Genomic DNA, 24,014 nt, shown 5'->3' with positions numbered 1-24,014 from the left:
TCCAGTTTTAATAGTTGAAAAGTTGTTTAACATTCTCGTGAAAAAGGTAATGCAGCATGTGATCAATTGCTTTTTAAGCAAGAGTGTCTTTGCTTTGTGCAAGTTGCTGCTGGGTATGATCAAACTCCCTTTTCAACCTCCAGACCCTCTTGAATTTGTGATTTTCAGAGTTCTAGTCAAACTAGAACATTGTGCCAAAGAAGAAGAAAGTAGAGGGAACCATAAGCAACTTATGGAATAGCAAGGCTTAATATGGAGTGGAGAATGAAACAGCTTGAAAAGCAAAGTCCATGAGAACATGAACAATGGAATAGAAAGAGGGGAAAATACATTCTAATGAAAAGAAAATAATACAACATAAGAACATCTGTTAATTTTGACACTAGCTTTGGGTCAGTGCTTTTTGTTCCCTAACACGTGCCTCTCCCCCACTCCCCCTTTAGTTTGAGTCATTCTGTTGTTTTAATTAAGTAAAATGTAAAATTTTAGGAAGAAAAAGGCCTTTATAGACTTCTATTCTGTCAATCCAGTGAGAGTTCACAGAACTTTAATTCCAAGAGATCTGTGCATTTCTAGTAACATTATACTTTTAACTGGTGACACTGTGTTCTGTAATAGTGATGGTTGCATTTCAGTTGGTTATTCCTATAAGTTTTATTAATTTTTATTAAATGTTTTGAGATACTTTGGGGTGAAAATGGCTGAATTAATTTAAGAAATAGTTGTTATTTAACTTATTATTGTAGTGAATTTCAAAAGGGAAATGTTGGATTTGTTTGTTTTTGCTTTTGGCTAAATCCAAACTTGAAAAATGGCTTTGACTTTACAGGAGTGCCAAAAAATTGGCATTCAAACTGTTGTAGGACTAACACAGTTTTACAGTGAAGTGAATTAGGACAATTGCAGCAAACTCAAGTTGTCTGCAGCAATTTTTTTTTCCTTGAAAATATTCCAGGGTAGAACAATGTGAAACAATGACAATATAATTGGCTTTTAATGGGCTGATTTCAAATTTGAAATATTGGTAATCAAGGGTCGAAATGGAAAAGAAAAGAAAAGAAAAATATTGGTTCTCTTCCAAGCCTTAGCTGAAACCAACGTAATACTAAGATGAGATAATAAAAGGAGTCTCCATTCATGGTAGATTACTTCCATAATATGAACTCCCAGAGGTACAACAAGCTCTTTTGGGGCCAGGGAAGAGCAGAGTGCTAGGGCACAGTCTTACTCGCTGGACTCTGGCAGTGGTTGCTGCTGTGGCGTTGGCTCAGGCTACTGCAGTTGAGGCATGTGCTTCCTGCGCTCTACCTGCTGCAACTCCATGTGTGGGCTTTCTTGGGTCACCAGTCTGGCAGCCCCTCAAAATCATTGCCCAGGGCTGGTGCCCTATGTACCTTCCCTCCACCCCAGCACCTACTGTGGCCATTCTTCTTACTTTATTATTAGATTACTTTCCTGTTACCTTATTGTTTACAGTACTTTATCTTAGACATATCTGAGGGCTTAGAATTTTGACCACAAAAATACAACCTCCAAAAAAGTACAGAGTGTTTTTGAGGAACGAAGGTGATTTTTCAAAAGGTGTTAGATAAATCCTCCTTACTGCTTAGCCTTCCCTTGATAGTACCAGCTATTTCAAAAACACATTTTGTAGCACAACGTAAGTCTTGACATTCAGGGATAAATGCAGTGCTAGTTTCTAATACATCTCAATGTAGTAAAAAGAGGAAGAAACCAATTTCTCACTACTGAATACATAGACTATATTACTTGGAGTCAACTTATTATTTTCTTCTGAGAACATTATATAAAAGCAAAATCAAGGGCAATTACCTTATTGATAAGGCTGTTTACTATGTAACTTGTGTCCACTGGTATTGGTATGAATCATTTATAGAATCTTAAAAAGTATTTCACAATAGTGAAGATTTATTATAGGGTTCAGCCAGTCAGATCAGATCTACATTCAGTTGGACACAGCTAACTAAATTAAAAATCATGGTTATTAGAAGGGAACTTCTCTGCAGCTTGTGAATTATAATTCTTTCTCTATAAAATGCATGTAGCTATACCTGTATCAGTTTGGTAAGCTGTCTTGTCAGATAGACATAGTTACATAAACACAGACCTTTGAGGATATGATTTATCCTTTATGTTTAATCCAATAGATTATTCTGCAACCTCTTTTTTATTTACTCTTTTGCACTGAATATTATGCTTATACAAAATATTAGGTTCACACTGAGAAAATGAAATCCTTTATCCACAGGAATGTTAGTGATACTTTCTCTTCTGCTACTGTTATTGCTCTTATATGTTATGTTTTGAATGTTAGTGTAATCAATAACCTGCTTTCCCATATAGGTACTGTTGTGGCAAACGCTTTGCAAACATGTAGTGAGACATATGTTTTCAGAAGAGACTGCATGCTGTTTTAATTTAAATAAAACTAACTGTTGCATCTGTGAGTGGCAGTTATGCTACAATAAGTACTTTCTTGCTACTTTGTTTGTAATAGTTTGTCAAGCAGAACCACTGACTCAACACTTGCAGAGGTGGCTAGCTGCTCCAGAGCTTTGCAACATCTGTTCTGCCAGGAAATGCTCAAGGCTCTGATGATTGAAGTCATTATTACATACCATAGAGATGGTTTTGCTCTTTTGTTAAAATCTCAAAATGAGCCTAGTAATCCCATCACACATATAATTTAAAATAAGAGGAATGATCTTTTTCTATTACTTGTATATTTTCTCTTAACTATTGAAAAGGCTTCTAACATTCCCAGATAGTTTGTTAGTGAAACAAGTATTTTGTTATTTTTCCTGCAAAGCATGGCCTTCCTCTAACCTGATTTTATTTTATTTTTTTCAGGTTTTGTGGATTTAACACTCCATGATCAGGTCCATCTACTGGAATGTGCCTGGTTAGAGATACTCATGATTGGCTTAGTCTGGCGTTCAATGGAACATCCAGGAAAGCTCTTATTTGCACCTAATCTATTACTAGACAGGTTAGTTTGATTATTAGTAGTATTATTTAAATCAGGGCTGTCCAACTTTTGAGCAGCTGTGGGTTGCCCCTACCCCCATTGCCACCTGCCCTGTGGTTTGCAGTGCCTTGTCCCTTGAGGGCAAGAATGAAAAAGGGAAGCTGGAGCAGTGTGGCAGGGGAAGGTGGGGAGCCTGGAGACCCCAGTGGCCTGAAGGGGAGGAGGAGACAACAGCGGTAGCAGCAGCAGGTGGGAAGGGTGCAGGCCGGGGGAGAGTGGTGCCCAGGGGGGAATTTCAGAGAGCCAAAGAGGTAGAAGTGGGCTGGAGCCTGCAGGCTGTAAGTTACCACTCAAGTGCTTTTCGCAACCTGTAGGCTGCCAGCTGGACAGACCAGATTTAAATTAATGTATGTCTCCTATCACTACTGTCATTTTAGTTTTCAGACATCATATCACATGCCATAAATGCAGCAAGACTGCCTTAGTTAATATGATAAGGTGGAGTTTGGTTTTTCCTACCGTACAGAGTTTGGCTGCCATGTCTCTTTTGGCTAATTGAATGAAAAAATCATCATGTAGTTGATGTAACTAGTCTGCCAAAACCCTTGGGTCTGAATGCAAGTGTACCAATGAAAGAAAGCTTCTAATGAATTGTTTTATGTAATTAGGGGAAATGGAATTAGCAGAGGGGCCCCATCTGCCAGCATGGCATATGTCTCCACTAGGGTCTCTCTGCCAGCATGGCTATGGTGCACTGCTAGAGCAGGAGAGACTTGATAATGTGGACAAGCCCTTCTGAAGAAGAATAGAGGTGGCGCAGGAAGTGGGGCTGATGATTCAATAGGTAGCACTCTTTCCTGGGAGATATTGTGCTGCTACAAAGTGCTCTACTGCTGGCTATGTTTTCATTCAAGGGGAGATGGAAAGCTGAGGTACTTCCTTTTCATAGTAGGAAAAAACCTCATTGATGTTTTTGCAAGAGTAGGGGCATTAACTCAAGTCCTAACCACATTCTCTTTTAGCTAAGTATTTCTACCTACCTAAAATCCTCCCGTATGTTTTCAATTTGGGGGAGTTGAATCAAGCAGCCAGTCAGATCTGTGGGTCACTTGTGGCAGAATATTTCTTGGATAAAGTCTTATTTATTTACACAGAATTTACAACGTCCCATTTTCCTGAACACAGAAGATATCAAGCAACAAGCAGTTTCTCTGCTTGTGGCACAAAACTGTTTTCATCTGGCATCCCCTTGGAAGGAGGGGAAGAAGTGGTGGGTTGGGAACTGTCTCTAGGTGTTTCTTGGAGCTGTGCCATCAGCTGGGTTTTTTTCCAGGCAATCTCACATTCTTACAAGTCTCTCTCTCTCTCTCTGGGTCCTTCTGCTTGTTTCTTTATTTCCTAGACCACAGATAGGCCAAACAATTATACAGTTATAAAGGGAGGGAGGAGTTACTGTTCATAAGGTTCCATCAGCTAATCCCTGGTAATTTTTTTCCTACCTGCTCCTACCCAACAGAAGACAGGACAGGGTGGTGCCTTAAGATGGCTGTACACAAGCATGGAGCTTGCTCCAATGTGCTGTAATTACAGTGCATCAGAACAGACTTGATTAATCAGGTCTGCTTGGGAGACCTCAGCAGGGTTGGGAGGGACCTCAAGAGGTCACCCAGTCCAGCCCCCTGCTCAATTCTTTGAATAAACTGTCTTAGTCAAGTGCTTATCTAACCTGCTCTGAAAAACATCCAAGGATGGAAATGGACCAAAGACAGACCTGTCAAAAAGCCCAAGCCTGAATTGATTTAATCCTTGTAGCTAGTCTAACCTGCATAGATTGAACTGATTTGCAAGTGATTAGACATTCACTTTTGATTCTGGAAATGCAGCCACATGCCTGCAGTGGCTCAGACTAGAAGCTTGGGGTGACAGAACAAGCCCTCCCTTCTGTTCAGCAGCAGCCACAAGGCTGAAGGGAAGCTGAGCTTGGTGGGCAGGGGGTGGCCAGACCCTAGCAGGCCACTGAGTGTGATTGGGGAGGGGTTTAAACCCCCACCCTGCCTGCAGGGACCACAGCCAGGGTGCACCTGGAGGGGGAAGGTGGAAGCAGCCCTTTGCCAGGCTTGCCTCCAAGAGTGGGGCATGGCCAGACACTAGCCACAGCAGTGCCTCTGGCGAAGCAGGGGCAGAGAGGGGGATTAAACTCCCCTGTTTCTCCTCTCTCCCATGGGCACAGGGATCCCAGCCAGAGTGCTCACCTTTCTGCCCTGCTGGTCACTTCCACAGGAGGGCCCGCATGACCCCACCATCCAGCTGCCTTGCTCAGTACTAGGGCTGGGACACAGGGGCAGGGCACTTCCTAGCCAACTATGGCTCAGGCTGAGGCTGCAGGAGCTGTAAGCCTAGATTGCTCCTGATTCCCATGCCCAGGCTGGGCTGGGTTGTCATGGAACTGCAGCCAGCTGGGAAGGGCCCTGCCTCCACAACCCAGCCTGGCCTCTCAGCAGTGCCCACAGACCTTCCCAGCTGGTTGTGGCTCTGTGACAGCCCGGCCCAGTGTGCATGGGCAGCAGGTGGCCGAGCAGCAGCATGGTGGTGATGCCACTGTGGGCAGCTACCTTGGCAGCTGGACTGGCCATGTAGGTTAAGTCTGTTTTGCCTGTGGCTGCTTGAGCCAACTTGGAAGTGCCTGGCAGCTGCCCACCATGGGGGCTTGTGTACCCTCAGGCACTGCTGCTGTGCTCCCTGCATGGTGCTTGCTCAGCTACAGACAGATAAGCAAGCACTGTGCTGGGGGTGTGGTGACAGCTGTTGGCACATGAGCCCCTATGGCAGGTGGCTGCCAGGCTTTGGGCCCGCCAGTGCCTCCAAGCCAGCCTGGGCAGCTGTGGGCATAATGGACTCATCCTGCATGGCCAGTCTGACTGTCAGGGCACCCATCCACAGCTGCAGCAGTGTCACTTCTGTACCACTGCCTGGCCAGCCCTGCTCATGCGTGCCAGGCTGATCTGTCATAGAGCTGCAGCTGGCTGGGGATAGCTTTCAAAAGGAAGTACTATAGCAACGTTGCTGTACAGCAAAGTATAGACACACCCTAACTGTCTAAGCAGACTAGTATCTTGTAGATAACTGTAAGCTCCTTCCCCCTTCTACCCTAGCCATGTACTGCCACTGTGTCTGAGCCATCCCCTGCTTGTAACAGCTGCCCAGTGCTCACCTCAGAGGTATGCAAAGTTGTATGGTCCTGTGCCAGGTGGGACAGGGAGGGAGACAGTGTTGCTAGGAAGGAGCTGCAGATGGGGCAGTGGGGCCATCGGGAGTCAGGTTAGGGGGAGGGTTGGGAAGGAAAGCATGGTGTTGGGTATAGTTTGGGGTGTCAGGGTGTGGGATGAGTAGGAGACCCTTAGGGTGGGGGCATGACAGTGCAAAACCATTGCTGCAGACCTCACAATCTCTTATTTAGGGCCCCAATATGATTAAGGCTGGAAAACATTACGATTTTTTTTAATAAGAGTGTTGCCCTCAACAGTAAGTTCTGAAATGCCACATGGAATGATAAGCTTTATTTTCAAATGTAGTTAACTTTACTTTTGGGAAGGAGAAAGAGCATATTAGGATTTTAGAGGATTTTTTCTTTATTCTTTCTTGACAGAGAATTGTTACATTTTTTTAATCCATCATTTCCAGGGTTGTAAACCCAGGTTTTTTTTTTTACTGAGAATCCACAGATTTTTTAATGACAACCTAACTTTTTTCCTATGGTTGGTGTTACACCCCTAAATTTGAGCCCAGCCCTCCTAACTGTCATGATGTCTGGAAGAAGGGTTACATTTACATGATGTAAAACATATCTCAGTAAAAACGTGTCAGTAAAACAGTTTGGTTGTCAGTAAAAAGCTTGAAGCTTGTCAGTAAAAAAAAAATCTTGGGGTGGGAACCCTGTTGAATTCTCCCATGAGAACTAGGCCATGCAACTTGGGAATTTTGCTTAGTTGTTTAAAGAAAGCCTTATCCACGTCTTCATCCTGGTTTGGTGCTCTGTAGCAGACACCCACCACAATAACATATTGCCTGTTCTCTCCTCTGACCTTCCCTGATTGTACTAGGAATTCTAATTCATGCTTATTCCCTTTGCCTCTTGCATTAGTGTATAAATATTTTAGATAAATAATCAATTGCCCTCATTTTTTTCTGAAATCATTGTTAGGACTTCATGTATTGCTTCCTCTTACCTGGTTTTTATTTAGATCCCCTGGCTCTGCTTTTGGACTTTTTTACCAGTTTAAAGTCCTTCTGAATACAAGCTTGCATGCAAAAATACTCTTTCCCTCTTTGTCTATCTGTCCCCATCTCTTCTCATTAGTCTTTCTTCCTGGAAGATCACCCAGTAGACAAAGAAGCCAAATTCTTGCTGGTGATACCATCTGCACAGCCATGTGTTGATCTCCATGATGTATGTGCTCATGCCTGGGCCTTTACCCTTGACAGTAAAGGTTGAGGGGAACACAGCTGAGCCCCTGTTCACTTTACCAATGCACACAGAAACCTTTTGTTACTTTTGATTTGATTTTTTAATCTTTGTTTTGCTTTTAGTGTTAAAATGCTGTGTAGTACATTTGTGTCCAGCTAAATAGTTGGCAGTTCCACCTCAGAGATGGCTAATTTTCAACTCTTAAAACATACTATCCAAGACTGTAATATCCAAGATTGTGTCCATGGTTTTCTAGTCTGGTGGTAGGAATTTCTGGTGGTACTTAGCACCCAGCATTACCAATTCTTATGGCAGCTGCCTGGAGGCATGATTTAGCACTGATAGAAAACTTAAGCTTTTTTGCAGAGGTGCTGTCAAAGTGGAGGATTTGCCACTTTGGAATGGCTTTGATTTTCATAGATATAATGATTCATAGAAAAGTAGGGCTGGAAGGGACCTCCAGAGGTCTTCCAACCCCCTACTTGAGGCAGAATAATTGCTATCCCAAACCATCCCATACAAATCCCAATCTAACCTATTACTAAAACTACACAATCAACCCACGTTGCAGCAGTAAAGCTTAGCCCCCTGAGCCCAGTCAGAGAAGCCCTGGGCTGGCAGGCTGACCCATGGTGCCCCCTGCCAGTTGGGGAGATTCTCCAACCTGGCTCAACGTGCTTCAATCTCGGGTGCACATTCAGATGGCGTGCCTGGGAGCAATAAACTCTAGCGCAATAAGCTCCGTAATTTATTGCTCCGCCCTAATTGCATGTGTAGACATGCTCAGTGGCAGTCAGTCTGCCTGCAGGGGTTGTTAAAATGCATCTGAGAGATCCATGTATTGAATTTTGTTCTGGCAGAAATGGAGTTGTGCTGGCAAAACTTGTAGTGCAGGTTAGGGTCAAGAACCCGCTCCAGCTCTTTCAAGGTCATCTGGTTATGCAGAACAGCCCAACGGCTAATTTAATCAGTGACTTAACTTGCCAAAGACGAGGGAATTTTTAGGTAGCATACAGCTGCTTCAGTGTCTCCTGCATTATCGTTCTGCTGATTCCTGGTACAGGAGGCATGTGGATGCTTCACAGAGTCTCTAGAGGTATGCAAACTCTGTTGCTGGAATATTGTCTCCTACAGCTGTGCAAACCCTGTCTGCTAGAATGTCTTCTGGAGGACTGTGGGCAGTTGACATAATTAAAGCATCTTGCAGGATATTCAAATTTGTGCCAGAAGTCTCAGCTGTAAAGTGCATTAATGCCTTCAGTTTTTCTCCTTACTTCTGTCATCTTCACTGGAGTGAAGCATTTGGACCAAGAATTGCCAGGGAAGAAAAGACCAGTGGCTTGGCAAATCCAGTATCCTGCATTTTCAAGAGTCTCATAGTTGATACTTTAAAAGAGACCTATTGTCCAATACCATTCTGTGAACCCAGGAAATGTCTTCTCAAGTTCAGCCAGTAATCATTTAATCTGTTGAAGCGTGAGGATTGACTGCTTTTAAAATTTTTGTTTTGTAAATGTAGTGAAGGCAAACATTTCTTTTATGTGAATGAAAACAGTCATGGAAAACTTGAGTATCAAAGGAATTTTTGGAGAAAATTATAATGAACAGAAATTGGTCAGCTGGAAGACAAAGTTTTTAAACCTAGCAAAATCATTATTGTTAACATTATAGAAGTCTCAAAAAATACATTAAAAATCTTGCTAATCAGGCTGTCTCAATAATTTTCTGTCAATACACCCTCCAGGTTTATTATATGCTGCATAATGAATTATTTACTGAAGCCAATTGTTTTATTCCTTTGGAGCAGGATAGCCCTACAAATTGAAAGAAATGGTACCTTTCTTTTGATCCAGATATTTGGTGCAAAATCAAAGGATTAGTACTGTTCAGTTTGCAAAAAGAAAGCTTTGTTGTTTGCATTTTTAGCAGCAGCCAAGTATAACTGCTAATGTATAATAGTATAACTAATAGGAAAGAGGACAGGAAAAATATATTTATTGCCTGGGGAAAAGCCCTATTCTACCTAAGTCTTCATTGGAGCACATGATCTATGAGCTTTGGAACTAGGAAATGGATGAAATATTTTCTTTGCACAAACTAGGTATTTATCTGTTTGCTTAAACCTAGATCTACACCAGTGCTTATTCTGGACAGAAAATCAAAAGAACAGAATGAAATTTTAAATGTGTCTTTTTTCAGTCTTTGCACAGTTTGAATAAAATTTACTACTTTAGGAAAGTAAATATAGTATATTATTGGAAAACAGAACATAAATTGCAGTCCGCCTTCCAAGGACCCATCTGTGCCACGTTTCATATTTCAGGTTCTAAGAAAATTGCTGAGAAAAATTGCAAAATAGAGAGCAAAGCCAAAGTACTTTTTATCCTCCCTTCAGGAAAGGGGAGGATCTGAGAGGAAACATTAAAAAAGGCTGTGTCTGCCTTGACAGGTAAAAATCCCGAGGCTGTTTCTTTGGATGGCATGGTCATTTCCCACAGCTCTCACTCCCAGAAGCTAGGTTGCTGGCCAGCATAAAGGAAATACTTTTATGCAATAGGAACAACACTTTATTTCTGGTGATGGAATGCCAATATGCTTTCAGCTTTAAGAGCAAAACAGGCTCTTTGTACTATTGCTTCTCAACTCCAGACAAATATCTTTTTCTAAAAAGGTAATATTGCCATTCTTGAACTGTTAGTTAAAAGGAAATGAATAAGTTTAAGGAATAAGTAAAATTTTGCTGGTGTAGTTTGTTCTGTTTTGTGCAGGTATTTGCGCAAGTTGCAAAAAAATGAAAAATATGCCATATGTTGTTTGATTTCCAGAGGGCACTCAACCTTCAATTAGGTCTGCTAACCTTACGTAGGGTGGTGACTTTATTTCAAGAATGGTAAAAGGCCAGGAGCACAGGGAAGCACACACACGTTTTAAATTTCAGGGTGGGAGTGAGAGCCGTACTATAAATGAATGCTTCTTTTCAGTATCCCTTACACTGCTACTTGAAAGAAATATTCAAAGTGGTTGAAGTCAAGGGATTTGGATCAAACACTTCAGAGGTTTCACAACAAGGGCTGCTATTAATGGTAATTAATGGAAGATTCAGACTTATAAGTATTAAAATAATATGGAAGATAAGCACAAGAACTACACTTTTCTGTTGTATCCTGGATCGCCTTCTTCTTGAGTCATGTGTCCTTTAGAAGTTTCTCTGGGCCCACTACAATTTTTTGTGGGTTCGACAGGGCTCTGTCCTTGGTCCTCTTTTCTTCTGTGTCTTTTTCTGGGGTACCACTCTGCCAACACAAATTCAACTACCATCCTTATGCTGATGATTCACAGGTCCAGACCTGTATCCTTCTGTGCAAAGAGAAGGAGACATCTCTCAACATCCCTGTCATAAGGAGACATCTCCCGACATCTCTGTCATGTCTTTATATATGTCTGGTCATGCATCAAGCTAGATATGGCTAAAACAGGGCTCGTAATCTCTTCCCATTCCCTCGCCTTCCTGTCTACCTTATTTTTGGGTCAGTAGGGACAAAATCCAGTAGCATAACTTAGTGGCAGTACAGAGGTGGCTGGGGCTACAGCCAGTGGCCTCAACTTAGAGGAGGCATAAAAATAGCAGTCATTGCTATTGCACTCTTGTCTCCTGGCATCAATTAGCTGTGGTCACTGCCTTGTGTGCCACTGCTACCAAGTGTGCAGGATTGCCCAGTTACGCCTTTGACAAAATCACTGTCCTGCCTGTCATTCAGCCCTCTAATCTGATGTCATCGTTGACACTGACTACTCCCTCTAGGTCTTCACAGATTCTTTCTACATAACTTGCCTAGTACAGGGCCTTCCCTATGCAACCACATAGTGAAGACTTGTGTCTCAGCTCTAATTATCTCATGTCATGATTACTACATCCTTGTCTCTGACCTTGATAAACAAAATCTTGCCGTGCTCATATGTATTCAGAATGCTGCCACAAAGCTTCTTTTCCAGCCTATCGCTTTGTCTGTGTCAGGTTTTGCTTTTCCTTCCTTTGTTGCATTTTCTCCCTCTCCTATATTAAGACCCTCCGCATCCAGTCCCTTCCCTACCAGTCATCCATCATTCAGTTCTTTTTTGTACTTTTTTCCCAGGTTGCCACTCCAACAACCCTGAACATATATGTAAAGTCTTTATTATATAACAAAGCCTTTTTTTTCCTTCACATACCCCTTAACAATTCTTCAAGTTTCCTTAAAAAATAGTCATATTTTTCTGGTCTTAGTATGTAACTATGCCCCCTAAGAGGTGCAGGAATAGCAACAACAATAAATTATTATTTAAAATGACAGTTGGATTGGCTATTTGGGAGAGATGTTAAACAGGCTTTAATATCTTATGGAGCTAAACCATTCTCAGTGGTGGCAAGTGACAGAACAAGGAGTAACAGTCTCAAGTTGCAGCAAGGGAAGTTTAGGTTGGATATTAGGAAGAATTTTCCACTAGATGGAACACTTGAACATGTTACCCACAGAGGTGATGGAAGCTCCATCCTTGTAGGCTTTCAAAACTTGGCTAGACAAAGCTTTGACTAGGATGATCTAGTTGGGAATGGTCCTGCTAACATGATGTCCTGAGGTCCCTTCCAACCCTAACTTTCTGTGATCTTCCCTAAATATATGTTTGCTACAATTGAAGATATTGCCTAACAAATTTTGATTCTTGTGTATTCCTTGAACAGCTATAACAATACTATCACATTATGGTGTATACATGGTTCTTTCTGAATAGTATGCACTAAGAAACTAGTATCTCTTGAACAGGCAAACCCAAAAGATTTTGAAGAAGGAAGTTACTGAGTCGTCCACAGGATATGACAGATGTTTTTAGTCAAGAAATTGGATATTAAAATCATGGATTGATTGTGGTTCTGAGGGGAAATATTATATTTGAAACTGAGTGGGAAAAAGCAAGAAAATATTCTGGTAGACCTTTGATTTTTTGGGTTTTTTTAAAGATCCCATTAATTTGAAAATCCTTAGAGGTTTAGAATGTCAAAAATGAGACCACTAGTGATGGGTTAAGGGCAGAGTGCAGCTGACAAGGCCAGAGATAAAATGTATATAATTACCACTTACACTTCTGCAGTTTATCTCCTGTCAACCACTGATTGGATTAACCTTCCTGGAAATGGTGGAGATGACTTTTTTAAAAAAATGAAGAGTGAATTTGCTGAAATGTCAAAACTATTTGCAAATTTAAAAGGTGCACCGATACATTGGTCCCATATTGTATCAGCATCACTATGAAGAAAATTGAGTGTCTGCAATCAGCCTTTTTTTGTCTGGTGTGGCTGATAATGTGGCTGATACATGCCATGTGCATGCACACAGCCACAGCGCAGCCCCACAGAGTGCAGAGCAGCCAGGTCTGGCTGGTAAGTCTGTCGTGGGGGAAGTGATGGGGGAAGGGAAGAGGAATGGGGGTGCAGATCAAGGCCCCTGCTGTGAGGGAGTGGTTGGGAGTGGGGTAGGGGCAGGTGCTGCCCAGCTGGGTAGGGCAGAGCACAGGATGGATCCAGGGCTTGTCCAGAGGGTGACGGGAGGTGGCTCCCACTGCTGCATGCACCCTGGGAGGGCATGGGGGGGGCATGTGCCCCCGGATCTGTGCATGGGGAAGAGCAGGCCACTACTGTGGATTGGGGCTGGTGGCAGCACCGAGCTATTCCCAGCGGAGGTGGGGGCTGAGCCAGGCTGCACTTGGGGTGGGCAGTGATGGCATTGGAGTGGAGTTTGGGGAGGGCTAGAACCACCACAGAATTCACTGTAGCCCTCACTCCCATGCTGCTGCTGCCTGCCCCAAGCACAGCCTGGCTCATCCCCACTTGCCAGGAAGAGCTCAGTGTTGCTCCTTACCCCAGCCTGCAGTGTCAGCCCACCTTTCCCTGCATGCAGATGCAGGGGCACAGGCCCCCTAATGCCTCCCTGGAGCGCATGCAACAGTGGGAGCTGGCCTTCCCCTGCCCCCTGGATGAGGTGCAGCTCCATCCTGTGCCCTTCCCTGCCTGGCTAGACAGCACTTGCCCCAGCCCCAGCCCTAGCACCAGCCCCACTCCCTCCATCACCACGGGGGCCCTGATCTACCCCCGACACCCCTTCCCCCACAACAGACTTACCAGCCGGTTGCGACTCTCTATGTTGCTGGGCTGGATATCGGCTATTGAATCAATATCGGCTGACATGGCTCATTAAAAATTGGCCATTGGTATCAACTCAGAAAATCTCTATTGGTTCCCCCCAACAAATTTCGATCTAATCAGCAAATAGTTTTAGCCAAGAATGGGATGTAGATGTTTTTAGAAAATGAAAATATTTCATTTTGACATGTAAAATAAAAAAATTCATCTGGATATGCTGAAACATTTTATTTCAACCTTTTAAATGGAACTTTAGGCGTTCCGTTTTAATAATGATTTTTTTTTGTAAAAAATTAAGCTGCATTTAAAAAAGAAGTTTTAAAAAAGGGCTCAACAATGAAAGAAATAAAAGCAAATATATTTCTTTTGGGACCGAACAAAACAATCTTTTGGTTTTGTGTTTGTTCATTCTGTTGTCAAATTCGAAAAAAGTTGCATTCCCATTTGTAAGGAACTGTTTCTTCATCCAGTTCTTTATGTTTGTTTTTTTTGGTTTGTTCAGTGTACTGAATAATTTCTTTTCTGTTCAGCTGTATTTACCAGTACTATACTAAATTTACCTGAATTTAGAGACTTTACCTGAATTCACTGCCATTATTTGCTGTCAGTGGCAGCAGTGCAAAAGGAAACAGTGTACTTTGACCATTGATTTGCTTCCTACCACTTGTGGCAACTTTGGATTCAACACTGATGCTTTGAGGAATTTGACTATGTTTCTAGATGACAAGAAACAATACAGGTTTCCCTTGCTTTATGCTGTGCATATTTTCCTGGAAAATGGTACATAACTCGAATTCATGTTAAGGGAACCCACTTTACAAGGTAACAAATAGGGATACATTCCAAGCCCTCAACTGTAGTGACCCAGAGACCCATTTCTACCACTTTTACAAGATAATTTCAGTACTGTCCAACAGCACACAAGCACAACGTGCTATCGTAATAGGGATGGCAACTACAGAAACACGTGTTGCAGACAACGAGCGAAGAGCACAGATCCACACAGGAGACTGTATTTTGTTGTGTGTCACTCCTACAATGCACCGCACAGAGCAGTAGACTGTGGGTTTCTACCACACAGATTGCAGAAGAGTGAATTTATCTCACATATAACAGATTTTTGGTATAAAAAGAGTCATCGCATAAGAGCGAATTTGCACATACAGAACCCGCATGGAGCAAGGGAAACCTGTATTTAATCATGTGTTTTCCACAGAGAAAAGCCTCCAAACATTTTATATTAACAATTTACAGAATAAGGTTCAAGAGTCAGATCTTGTCCAACTAATCAACACTAAAATGGCTCACAGGAATGAGGCAAGCTGTAATGGACTCCATGTGTGATTCCACTGAGAATCGGATACTGTGGGGCTGGCAGCCACATAGGGGTCTAGTAACTAGATGCTTCTAACCAAAGCTGGTCAGAAAATGGTTGATCAAAACAGTTTTTCAGTGGAAAGTGTTGTTTTGACAAAATAATTGGGCTTTTTTTTGTGTGAAATTGTACCAGTTTTCATTTTCCATGAAAATTTATTTTCTAAACAAAATTATCTAATTTCCGTAACAACATGGAAGGCAAAATATTTTGTAAAGTGTAAAACTTTGATATTTTATCTAGAAGGTAAGTTAAGCACTCAGGGCTAAATTCTGCTTTGCTGCTAACATTTCTCCAGTTTAGTCTTTCCATTCGTAGCCAGAGAGTAAGAAATGGAGCTGATGATTTCCACCTTTTAAGTTTCTGTCCCAAATGCTGACTTTCCTCCTCAAATGTCACCCTGTTGGCAGGACTGCCAGGGAAAAAATATGGAACAAGAGACAATCAAGCATTACTATTATCTGAGCAAGTTTAAGAGTGTGACAGACTTTAACTCCATTACTTCACACCATGTAAAATGGTCTAGAAACTTCGAAAAATGCACTTGAGTGCACTGGCTATCCCTACCTATTCCACCTGTCTATTTTTGTCTTGCTGGAAACCAATTGGCCACCTCATCTCATCACCTTCTTAAGCTTCTTCCTGTCCCTTCCTAAGGGTCTACAGGTTTCTTTTTAGAAGTCTTTTTTGTTAAGTAATAATTAAGGTCCCTGGATGGGGTTCTTTCCTAACCTGCAGCTGCAATGGGAGAATCCAGTGAATTCATGAATAGCATAAATAGTTGCTGCATTCATCATCTAAAGAAAGCCAGATACTTAGTTTGTATAGATTTGTTTGGAGAGTACTGTACCACACTTGGATACTGTTTCTCCCTAAGTTTCTTCAAATATGGTGCGTTCAGGCAATTCTAAAGTGGTAGACTGTTATTGAAGCACAATAGATTTGCATCAGAATGAGTCCACAGGCTGTTGAGTTAAGTTTTCTCATCTTGTGAAATGTTCCAAATGCTTTTGACACTTGCATTTTAATAGTTGTTTTCCTTGAGTAAGAAACACCAGAACTTTGGTTGAGAACCAATGGTTTCATCAATTTGCCATCAACTTATCAGAAAAATGGGAGTAGAGTGGGTACAGGTATTTGATTCAAGTCACTTCATTACTGACCTGCTGCTTGCATTTATTACCAAGGAAACAGACCTATAAACAGTGGCTAAATCTAGTGCTACACTTCAAAAACATTTTTTAAAAGTCTGTACTTTTTATTTTCACTCTAAATAGTGACATATCCCACTTAGAAAACCAAAAATTCCAGAAACCACTCTGAACAGGTCACTTACTTAACAGAGCTGAGTGCATCATGCTGTGGAGAGCTGACTGAACCTTTGACATGACTTTTGTGTCTTTTACTTTATTGGTTATATCCTGAGCTTTTTATTACATTTCAGTTGTAAGCTATGGAGAAGTAGACACAAACTTTTATCTTAAAGATCAGACAGGAAGCTTTTGTTAAATATTGCAATTTTCTCTCACTTAACCTTAGAGTCCCTACCAGCCATGCTGAGGACTTTCTAAAAGTGTTTTGCTTCACAGGTCAAATGACTTAAAAAAAAAAAGTTGTGAGAAATTCAGTCTAGAGTTTTGGATAAGTTAGGTATTTATATCATGATGACGATACTGTCTGGCATCAGGAAGGGGATTCATCCAGGGAAATTATTACTCCAAGTGTAAATTGAACCCATGTGAAAAATGCCACGTGACTGTGACACACGGGGCACATCCAGATAAGCACGGTCATACATTATGTGCATGTCACATGCCACATAGTCCAGAGTTCTTCGCACTGCAAGGGCACACTGCCTGAGTATGCGCTGCTCTGTTTTTTCTTCCCCCCATGTTTTTTTTTGACCCCTGGTTATCCAGGAGTCAAAAAAATAACCATGGAAAAAAACACTGAAGCAGCGCACGCTTGGGCAGCACGAGCTGTTAAAAAGTGGAGCCGGGTTGCTTGGAGCTGTGCTGCAATTGTCAGCCAGGCTCTGCCCAGCAGGATCACTGTGGCTGCAGCTCCAGGAGGTCCCCAGGACCCCAAGTAAGGCTGCTGGGGCCACCACAGTGCTGGTCACAGCCTCCTCTATGCCACCCAGGGCGACTTGCTGCGTGCCAACACGTGGCACAGACATTCCCTGCAGGCAAGAAACGTCACTGCAAGGTGCACCACTGCTACTTGTCCCTGGGGAACCAAATGTCCACACATGTCTGGATATGCTCACAGAATGGATCTGCATGTGCCATTAATGTTTAGCAATAAATTGTGGAGCTTATTGCTTATTGATCCACAGTTTTTTGATCCTGGGAAACTCCCAGGTGTGAGGTTTGCATGTGCCCAGACCACAGCACATTCTGCCCCAGCTGGCAGAAGGGCCAGAGGCTCATGTGCTGTGGAGGGGCTGGCTGGGACACGACAGGCAGGCAGCTCCTGTACTGAAGCACGCTCAAGCCCTTGCCAGCCGGGTCAGTGTTTACCTATGCACTACTGTGCACAAAAAACCTCTGCAGCAGGGTAGGACTTGAATTTACAAGTCCTACCCTCAGGCAGAGTTTATTAGTTTTGTGCACTGTAATAGGGGTGCATGTGTAAACACTGAGGCTGTTTGCAGACCTTAAAAAAGGTCAGCACATGCCCAGAAGATGGAGCGTGTTAGTTGGACCCGGCTTACCCAACAGCTGTATAGATGAGGCACTTTAGTGGGGCTTTTTGGCACTTTTATGTAATAGCTGATTGAATCAGCTTTAGATAAAAGTCCCGCACAGCCCTATTGAAGCACCTGATCTATACAAATGCAGTGGAGCTGGGTCCAAGTAACACACTGTTTCTTCTGGCAAAGTGCTTTTTTAAAAAAAAACCTTCTGCAAGCAGCCTGAGAAGGTTACTTTGCTGTTAATTGGTCAGCTGCACAGTAAATGTCTTGTATAGACGTGCCCACAGTAATAGCTTTTAGTGGATGTGGTAAATGGGCCAGTGGTGCCACACAGCCTACTCATACCATGCTGATATGGTTTAAGAATCAGGTGGAACAATCAGTGATGAAAATCAGTACTTTGAGTGTTGGGAGCCAGACAAACAGGAGTAGAGAAATATTGGACCTTTTAGTAAGAAGGAAGTTGCAAGGAGGTGCATGGAGAAAATGAAATGAAAGGACAGTAGAGGAAAGGAACTTGGAACAGCATACATTATGGTGGAAAGGTAGAAAAGAAATGAGGAAGATATTTCAGAGCTACCCTAAAGACAATGAGATTGAAGTTATGAGAGTTAATCTGCTGATTCATGGCAGATAAATTGGTAATATCAGATAAGATGTTGAACAGAATATAAAGTATGCACCCCAAGTGGGTTGCAGGGGGGGAAGAGAAAAACAGTACAGGAAAACTAAAATGGTGTAGCAAGAGCAATTCCAGACAGAGAAAGCATCATAATAGTTGCAGGCCTGAATGAGTTGCAGGCATGAATGGCTACATAGGAAAAAGAACAGAATGGAGTGAGGCAGTTTATGGAGGAATGGGGTATGGAGTTAGGAATGAGTATGGGGAAGGAATAATGGCTGCAAGTTTGCACCTCTTTGTTACTAACACTGCATTTCAGAAACAAAAAGGGCATTTTTTTATACACAAAAGTAGTCAGAGCAAAAAGTGAATTAATCTAGGTCCAGCACAATGTTCATAGGAAAAAACTCATAAAGAGTAAGATTGCGACAAAGAAAGTGGTGATGGCCCAAACTAGACTTCTGGTTGTGAGGATTACAGTATGAAAAACTGAAAATAGGATGTGAGATGAAATAATTTAACTGGGGAACCTGCAAGGAGAAGGCATTGAAAATTATTGAAAAGGGATAAGAGAACAGACAGAACAATTTATACAAACTGAAGGGTTAGAGCGTGAATGAGACACCATGGAAAGAATCATAGTTATGGCAGCAAAAGAAGTGTGTGGAAAGACAAGTAAAGGGAAGCCAAAATGAAAAGAACCAGTAGAAGGCTTACTGATTTGTAAAAAAACCCTTTTCCTTGTCATTTGCATTCACTTATTCATGAGGTCTTAATTATCAAAGAGAATTATACCATGATTCAGGGATAGCTACACCTTTGACTCATCTCTGAGTTTTCTGAGCACATGCTTTCAAGGGACGGGTGCTGAGCCTTCACCTGCTTATGGCTGGAATCCAGCACTTCTTCCTTTTATAGTTTTCTATGGCAGTCTTGGCACCAATGGACGAACCCTCAGCAGGCTGGGCTGGGTTTCAGCTAAATGCGGGTCCTCTCTTCATGAGTTGTAGCTAAAACAGTGTTTTCAGAAGAAAGTATTGTTTAATCTCAAGAGTACGAACAAAGCAAAAAGAGAGAGATTTTAACACAACAGTCATGCCCTCTGCATCTCCCTTACCTAGAGGTTTGGATAAGCCTACCTTCATATCTCAGTATCTGAGAACAGAGACTTAGTTCTCCCTTTCTCCCTCCTATTCTTCAGGGGCTTTCCTTTTACCTATCCTCAATTACTTTGTTTTAGTTTTCTGTTCCAGCCCTCTTCAACCATCCTCCAAGGTTACTAGCCAGCCAGAGGCAGGATATCCTGATGTAGAATTAAATGTGAATGATTTACTTTATATACTTTAGGCTCTTTGAAATGATTGTCTCCTTTACTTAATATGAGTCAGCAGTTCCTGCTTGAACTACTTACCTACCAAGGCATTTGATAACACCCAGATAGAAGACATAATATTCATAAAATATTAGAGGCAGGTCCAGTGCCCTTCACAAAAAAAAAAAAACATTATGGCTCTGTTCAATTGATCTGTTATCTATTCCCAGTTCTCTGCTTATTCCTTATGTTACTAGGTGTCTTCTTGTTTTTTTTAGCATTTCCTGTTTGGGCTTTAAGTGAATCATTGTGCCTTAAAGTTGATTGACGGAAGCTGTAATTTTCATAAATTTCTGATTATGGCATCTAGCTACTACTGTGATAAATAATAGATGAAGACATACTTTGAGGCACTGGGCATTAGAATTAAAAATAGAAATGTGTTCAACTAAAAGTACAAATGGGTTAAGTTCAAATCCAAAACAGGATTTGATGGGAATTTATACACTGGCTCAGACCCAGGTCTAGGCCCCAGTTCTTGATCAGTACTGCTCACATCACATAACACAATGTAACAGATAGGAGAGCAAGAAGGAACCAAGGGTGAAAGTGGTAGAAAATGATGGTTTAGGAACAAACAAGCCACTATGAATAAAGCAGAACTTCCACATTGTCCAAAGCCTTTTCTGAAATTCAAGCTGAATCAAAACAGAAGAATTTTCAAAATATGAAAAACTCAGAGTGCTATTTTTTCCTGTGTATCTGTATTAAGTGCCAGATTTGAACACAAGCTATAGCCAGAGCACTCAAATCTAAAACTTAACAGTGCATTAGCAGAGGAAACAATATCCAAAGAGGGTGATTTAAAGACTGTTCTTATACTTTACTAAGGTATTGGCAATATATTTGGATACTTGGTTAAAAGCAAGTAATAAATAACTGCTTTTAATCAACCCTTCTGGCACTAAAATCTTTCAAGAGCTTTTCCAACCACTCACTCAGAATCCTTTTTCTCTTTAGCAGAACAACAAATGATCACGTGACATTAGAGTCTTATACCTTTGTAGTAGATTTTCCTGATGCTGAGGAATTAAGATAAGTTATGAAGTTAATGCACGTATTTCTACACACTTATTTTCATTAACTTTCCATTACTAGTTAACTACTTTAAGCATCCACATAGAGGGAAGCCTTAAAGAGTCTGTCTCTTCTGCATAAACAGGCCTTTGCTGTCTGATCTGCTTTTGACAAAATGAGTAGGGATGCCCACTGGATGGATGACAACAATTTGAAAAGTCAAGTGGGCATCCCTACTCAACTAGGAAGCAAATTCCCCATAGCTTCTTTTCCTAAGTTCTAAGTGCATGCTTCCTATTAATGGATTAGACTATGAGTAAGTATTACAATAGTTTGATAATTTATTTTAAAAATCTTTCTGATTGTAAGGCACACAAATATCTTGGTGGAGTCTGTACAGAACTTCATTGTTTTCTTTTCCATTGACTCACTTTTTCCCCGAAGCTTTAGGAAGTTTTTCTACCAGTAAATGGTTTGATCCCCCTGACTACCAGAGAAGCATTATATTGGTGGCCTGATTTTCAAAGGTGAGAAGTATACAGCTCATCGTGACTTCACTTGGAAACTAAGGCATAGAACTCATAAACTAGCATTTTCAAATCTACATTGAGGTACATGATTAAAGCTAGGGGCAGACATTACACATAAACTGGTTTAAGTGATCAGAAACTGGTTTACACCTGTAGCAGAACAGATGTTCAGTGCACATAAACCACTTTGAAAATGGCTAGAACCAGTTTGAGATTAACCTGGTTGAGTGTAGTAGCAGACTTAACTGATTTGGGTCAGACTGGTTTATGCAATGTCTGTCCCAGACCCCTTGTTGGTTTAAGTTAAACCAGACTCCCCCAGCATCCCAGCATGCTCTCTGGGCTGGGTGGGGCTCTCTGTTCCACAGCAGGGCTGGCCCCTCCACTCTGCTCCCTGGCTGCAGCTCTGGCAGAGACTGCAAGTACAGCAGGGTCTGCCTGGCTTCCCCCAGCCCTCCCCCTTTCCTCTCCTCACTGCTCACTCAAGCAGGGCACTCCCCCTCCCATCTCCCACAGCACAAACTCCAGCCCCATGGACATGTGGTGTGCTAGCTAATGTCAAGAGGTGTCTGTGTATGTGTGTCTCTCCAATTAGAAACTGGTTCAGCCTAGCCAGGTTAGACTAACCTGTAAAGCCTGAATCAGTTCAGGCTCAGGTTTTTGAATGTCTGTCCCTGACCATGATGTTCTAATTTTAGAGAACTGTCGAATCAACAAGTGCTGTTGATGTAAATAGGATCTGCAGGTACTCTGGGTTTCTGAAATCTGATCCTTCTTTTAGGTACTTTACCTCAGCTGGCATCAGATAAATGAGTTTGAAAATTAGGTCATATCATTACAAATGACTGTAAATATTTTAGATTTCTCCTGTTATACATAACGGTTATAACCACTGACAAAGCATCCTTGATTATAATATTGATCTTGATTGGAATATTGATCTACTTGCTATTAATATATTTTCACTGAGAATACCATAAAGGTGACTAATTGGCTAAAGAGCATTACTTCGTAAGAAAAGATGGTGCTCCCTGTGTTAAATCATGACACTTTATAATGTTGCTTGTTGGCATATATCATAGAAAAATCCCTTTGGCAGGAAGAATACATTGAAACATGCAAATTTGGCAGTCAGTCCAGGGTCTGTAATATTTTGAAATGCTGGATGCTATCTAAAAGCAGCTTGATGGCTTTTAGGATACATCTAAGTGTCATACCAAACCTTCCCTGGGGTCTCAGAAGCAAACATGTAACATGTGCCAATGGCCATCATGGCATCCTTTTTCTTACCACTAGATATAGTCAATCAGTTTTTCCTAAGAAGTTGCAAGGTGCTGAAACAAAGACTTCTCTGAACCATTAGTCAATTCCAGAAATGGGGGGTTAATCTTCCTTCAGTTATAAGCAGAAACATTAGCCCCTTTGCCAAAAACAAAGGAGCTGAACAAATCAAGATGTCTGTTACTTGAAATTTTATAAAGAAATATTTACAGAGGTTTTTTTTTTCTCTGTGGATATACATTTTAACAAGCTGCACACATTTGGGGGGAGATGGGATCTCTTTATTATATTGATGTCCAAACAGAAAAGAAGTGCACCCGGGCTTGACTGATTCAGTTTTTCAACATTATTCTCTCTGTGCAGAGTTTCTGTAGTCTTGCTGAGATTTTTTTCCCAGATGACAACTCCCTTTGCATTAGCTATTGCAGCTGATCTGACAATGGAATGACTGAAAACTCCTCTTCTGAATTCCAATTCATCCCTGCCTTAAAAGGCTGTATCTATTTACCTTAGGAGTAAATCTCTTTTTGCATGTTCCTTTTTTAAATTGTTTCACTATTCACTAAAGCAGGTCTTGAGCTGTGTTCTCTCAAATCCGAGTGGAGTGCCCTAACCAATTTTGGCAGCCTTTCTGAGCATTTGGCAACCTTTCTGAGCCATGGGCTGAAATAACCTGGCTCTGATCCAATACCAGCTGGGAGGCTTTGGTGATGGGTCTTCACCAATATGTCAGTGGTGGTGTGGGGAAGAGTGGAGGGGGGAGCTTTGTCCACACTGGGACTGCATGTCTTGCAGCTGTACCTATACTGCAGCTAGAGGAGTAAGGAGAAGCAGTGGTGCAGGCGAGCTTAGGTCTCAGCTATCCGGCAGGTGTAAAATACCCTGCCACCAACACACCAACTTCAGCTCCAGCTCTGCAGACTGGATGCAGTGGCTTTGTGGGCTAGATCGAGCCCATGGGCAGATGTTGCTGACTCCTGCATTAGACTGTGGAGTCTTAATTTTTGTGCTGTTGTCTGGCTTTACTTCCCTCTCTACCTGGTCATCTTCTGTAGACTCTGAGAATGCCTCTTCTATTGATCCCACAGGTTAGAAGAGCATAAATTCCTATTTTGTTACCCCAAGACTTAGTCATGAGCTAAGGTGCTGAGCAGGTAGACATTATCAGGTTTTAGACAGTTTTGTATATGCTCAATGGAAAATCTTAAGCACCTTCAGGGTTGAGCAGCACCTAAGGGGTTTTGTGAAAGGCAGCAGTTCCTTATTTTTGAACTCAAGCAGGTAAGTCCTTAGGGCTTGTCCATCCTGTCAGAAGCAAGCCCTGACTGGGATGCTACTGGGCATGCCTTTTACCTGCTCACTTCCTCCTCCAAAGCTGGAAATATGCTACTGTGGCTATTCTTGGATGGCTCCTAGTGGCCACTCTCAGGCATGCTGGAGACCAAGGTCTTGAGATTCACATTACAGAGCAACTTCTTGTGTGGGTTTTC

The 24,014-nt window shown here is 42.0% G+C and overlaps 1 protein-coding gene across 3 annotated transcripts in view; it reads left to right on the top strand.

Annotated features, from left to right (window-relative positions):
- ESR1 (estrogen receptor 1) overlaps positions 1 to 24,014 on the top strand; it is a 214,190-nt gene that overhangs the window by 167,893 nt on the left and 22,283 nt on the right. For all 3 annotated transcript variants that reach the window (XM_019550066.1, XM_019550065.1, XM_019550067.1), the window contains exon 6: positions 2,872 to 3,010. In XM_019550066.1, the coding sequence (XP_019405611.1) occupies positions 2,872 to 3,010 (139 nt within the window). The remainder of the gene's footprint in view (positions 1 to 2,871; positions 3,011 to 24,014) is intronic.

Source organism: Crocodylus porosus, unplaced genomic scaffold (genome assembly GCF_001723895.1).
Source record: "Crocodylus porosus isolate Cpor-Errol unplaced genomic scaffold, CroPor_comp1, whole genome shotgun sequence".
In the NCBI taxonomy this organism is placed as follows: Eukaryota; Metazoa; Chordata; order Crocodylia; family Crocodylidae; genus Crocodylus; species Crocodylus porosus.
Note: the sequence above shows the minus strand (reverse complement) of the source record. Positions and strands in the feature narration are given on the sequence as shown.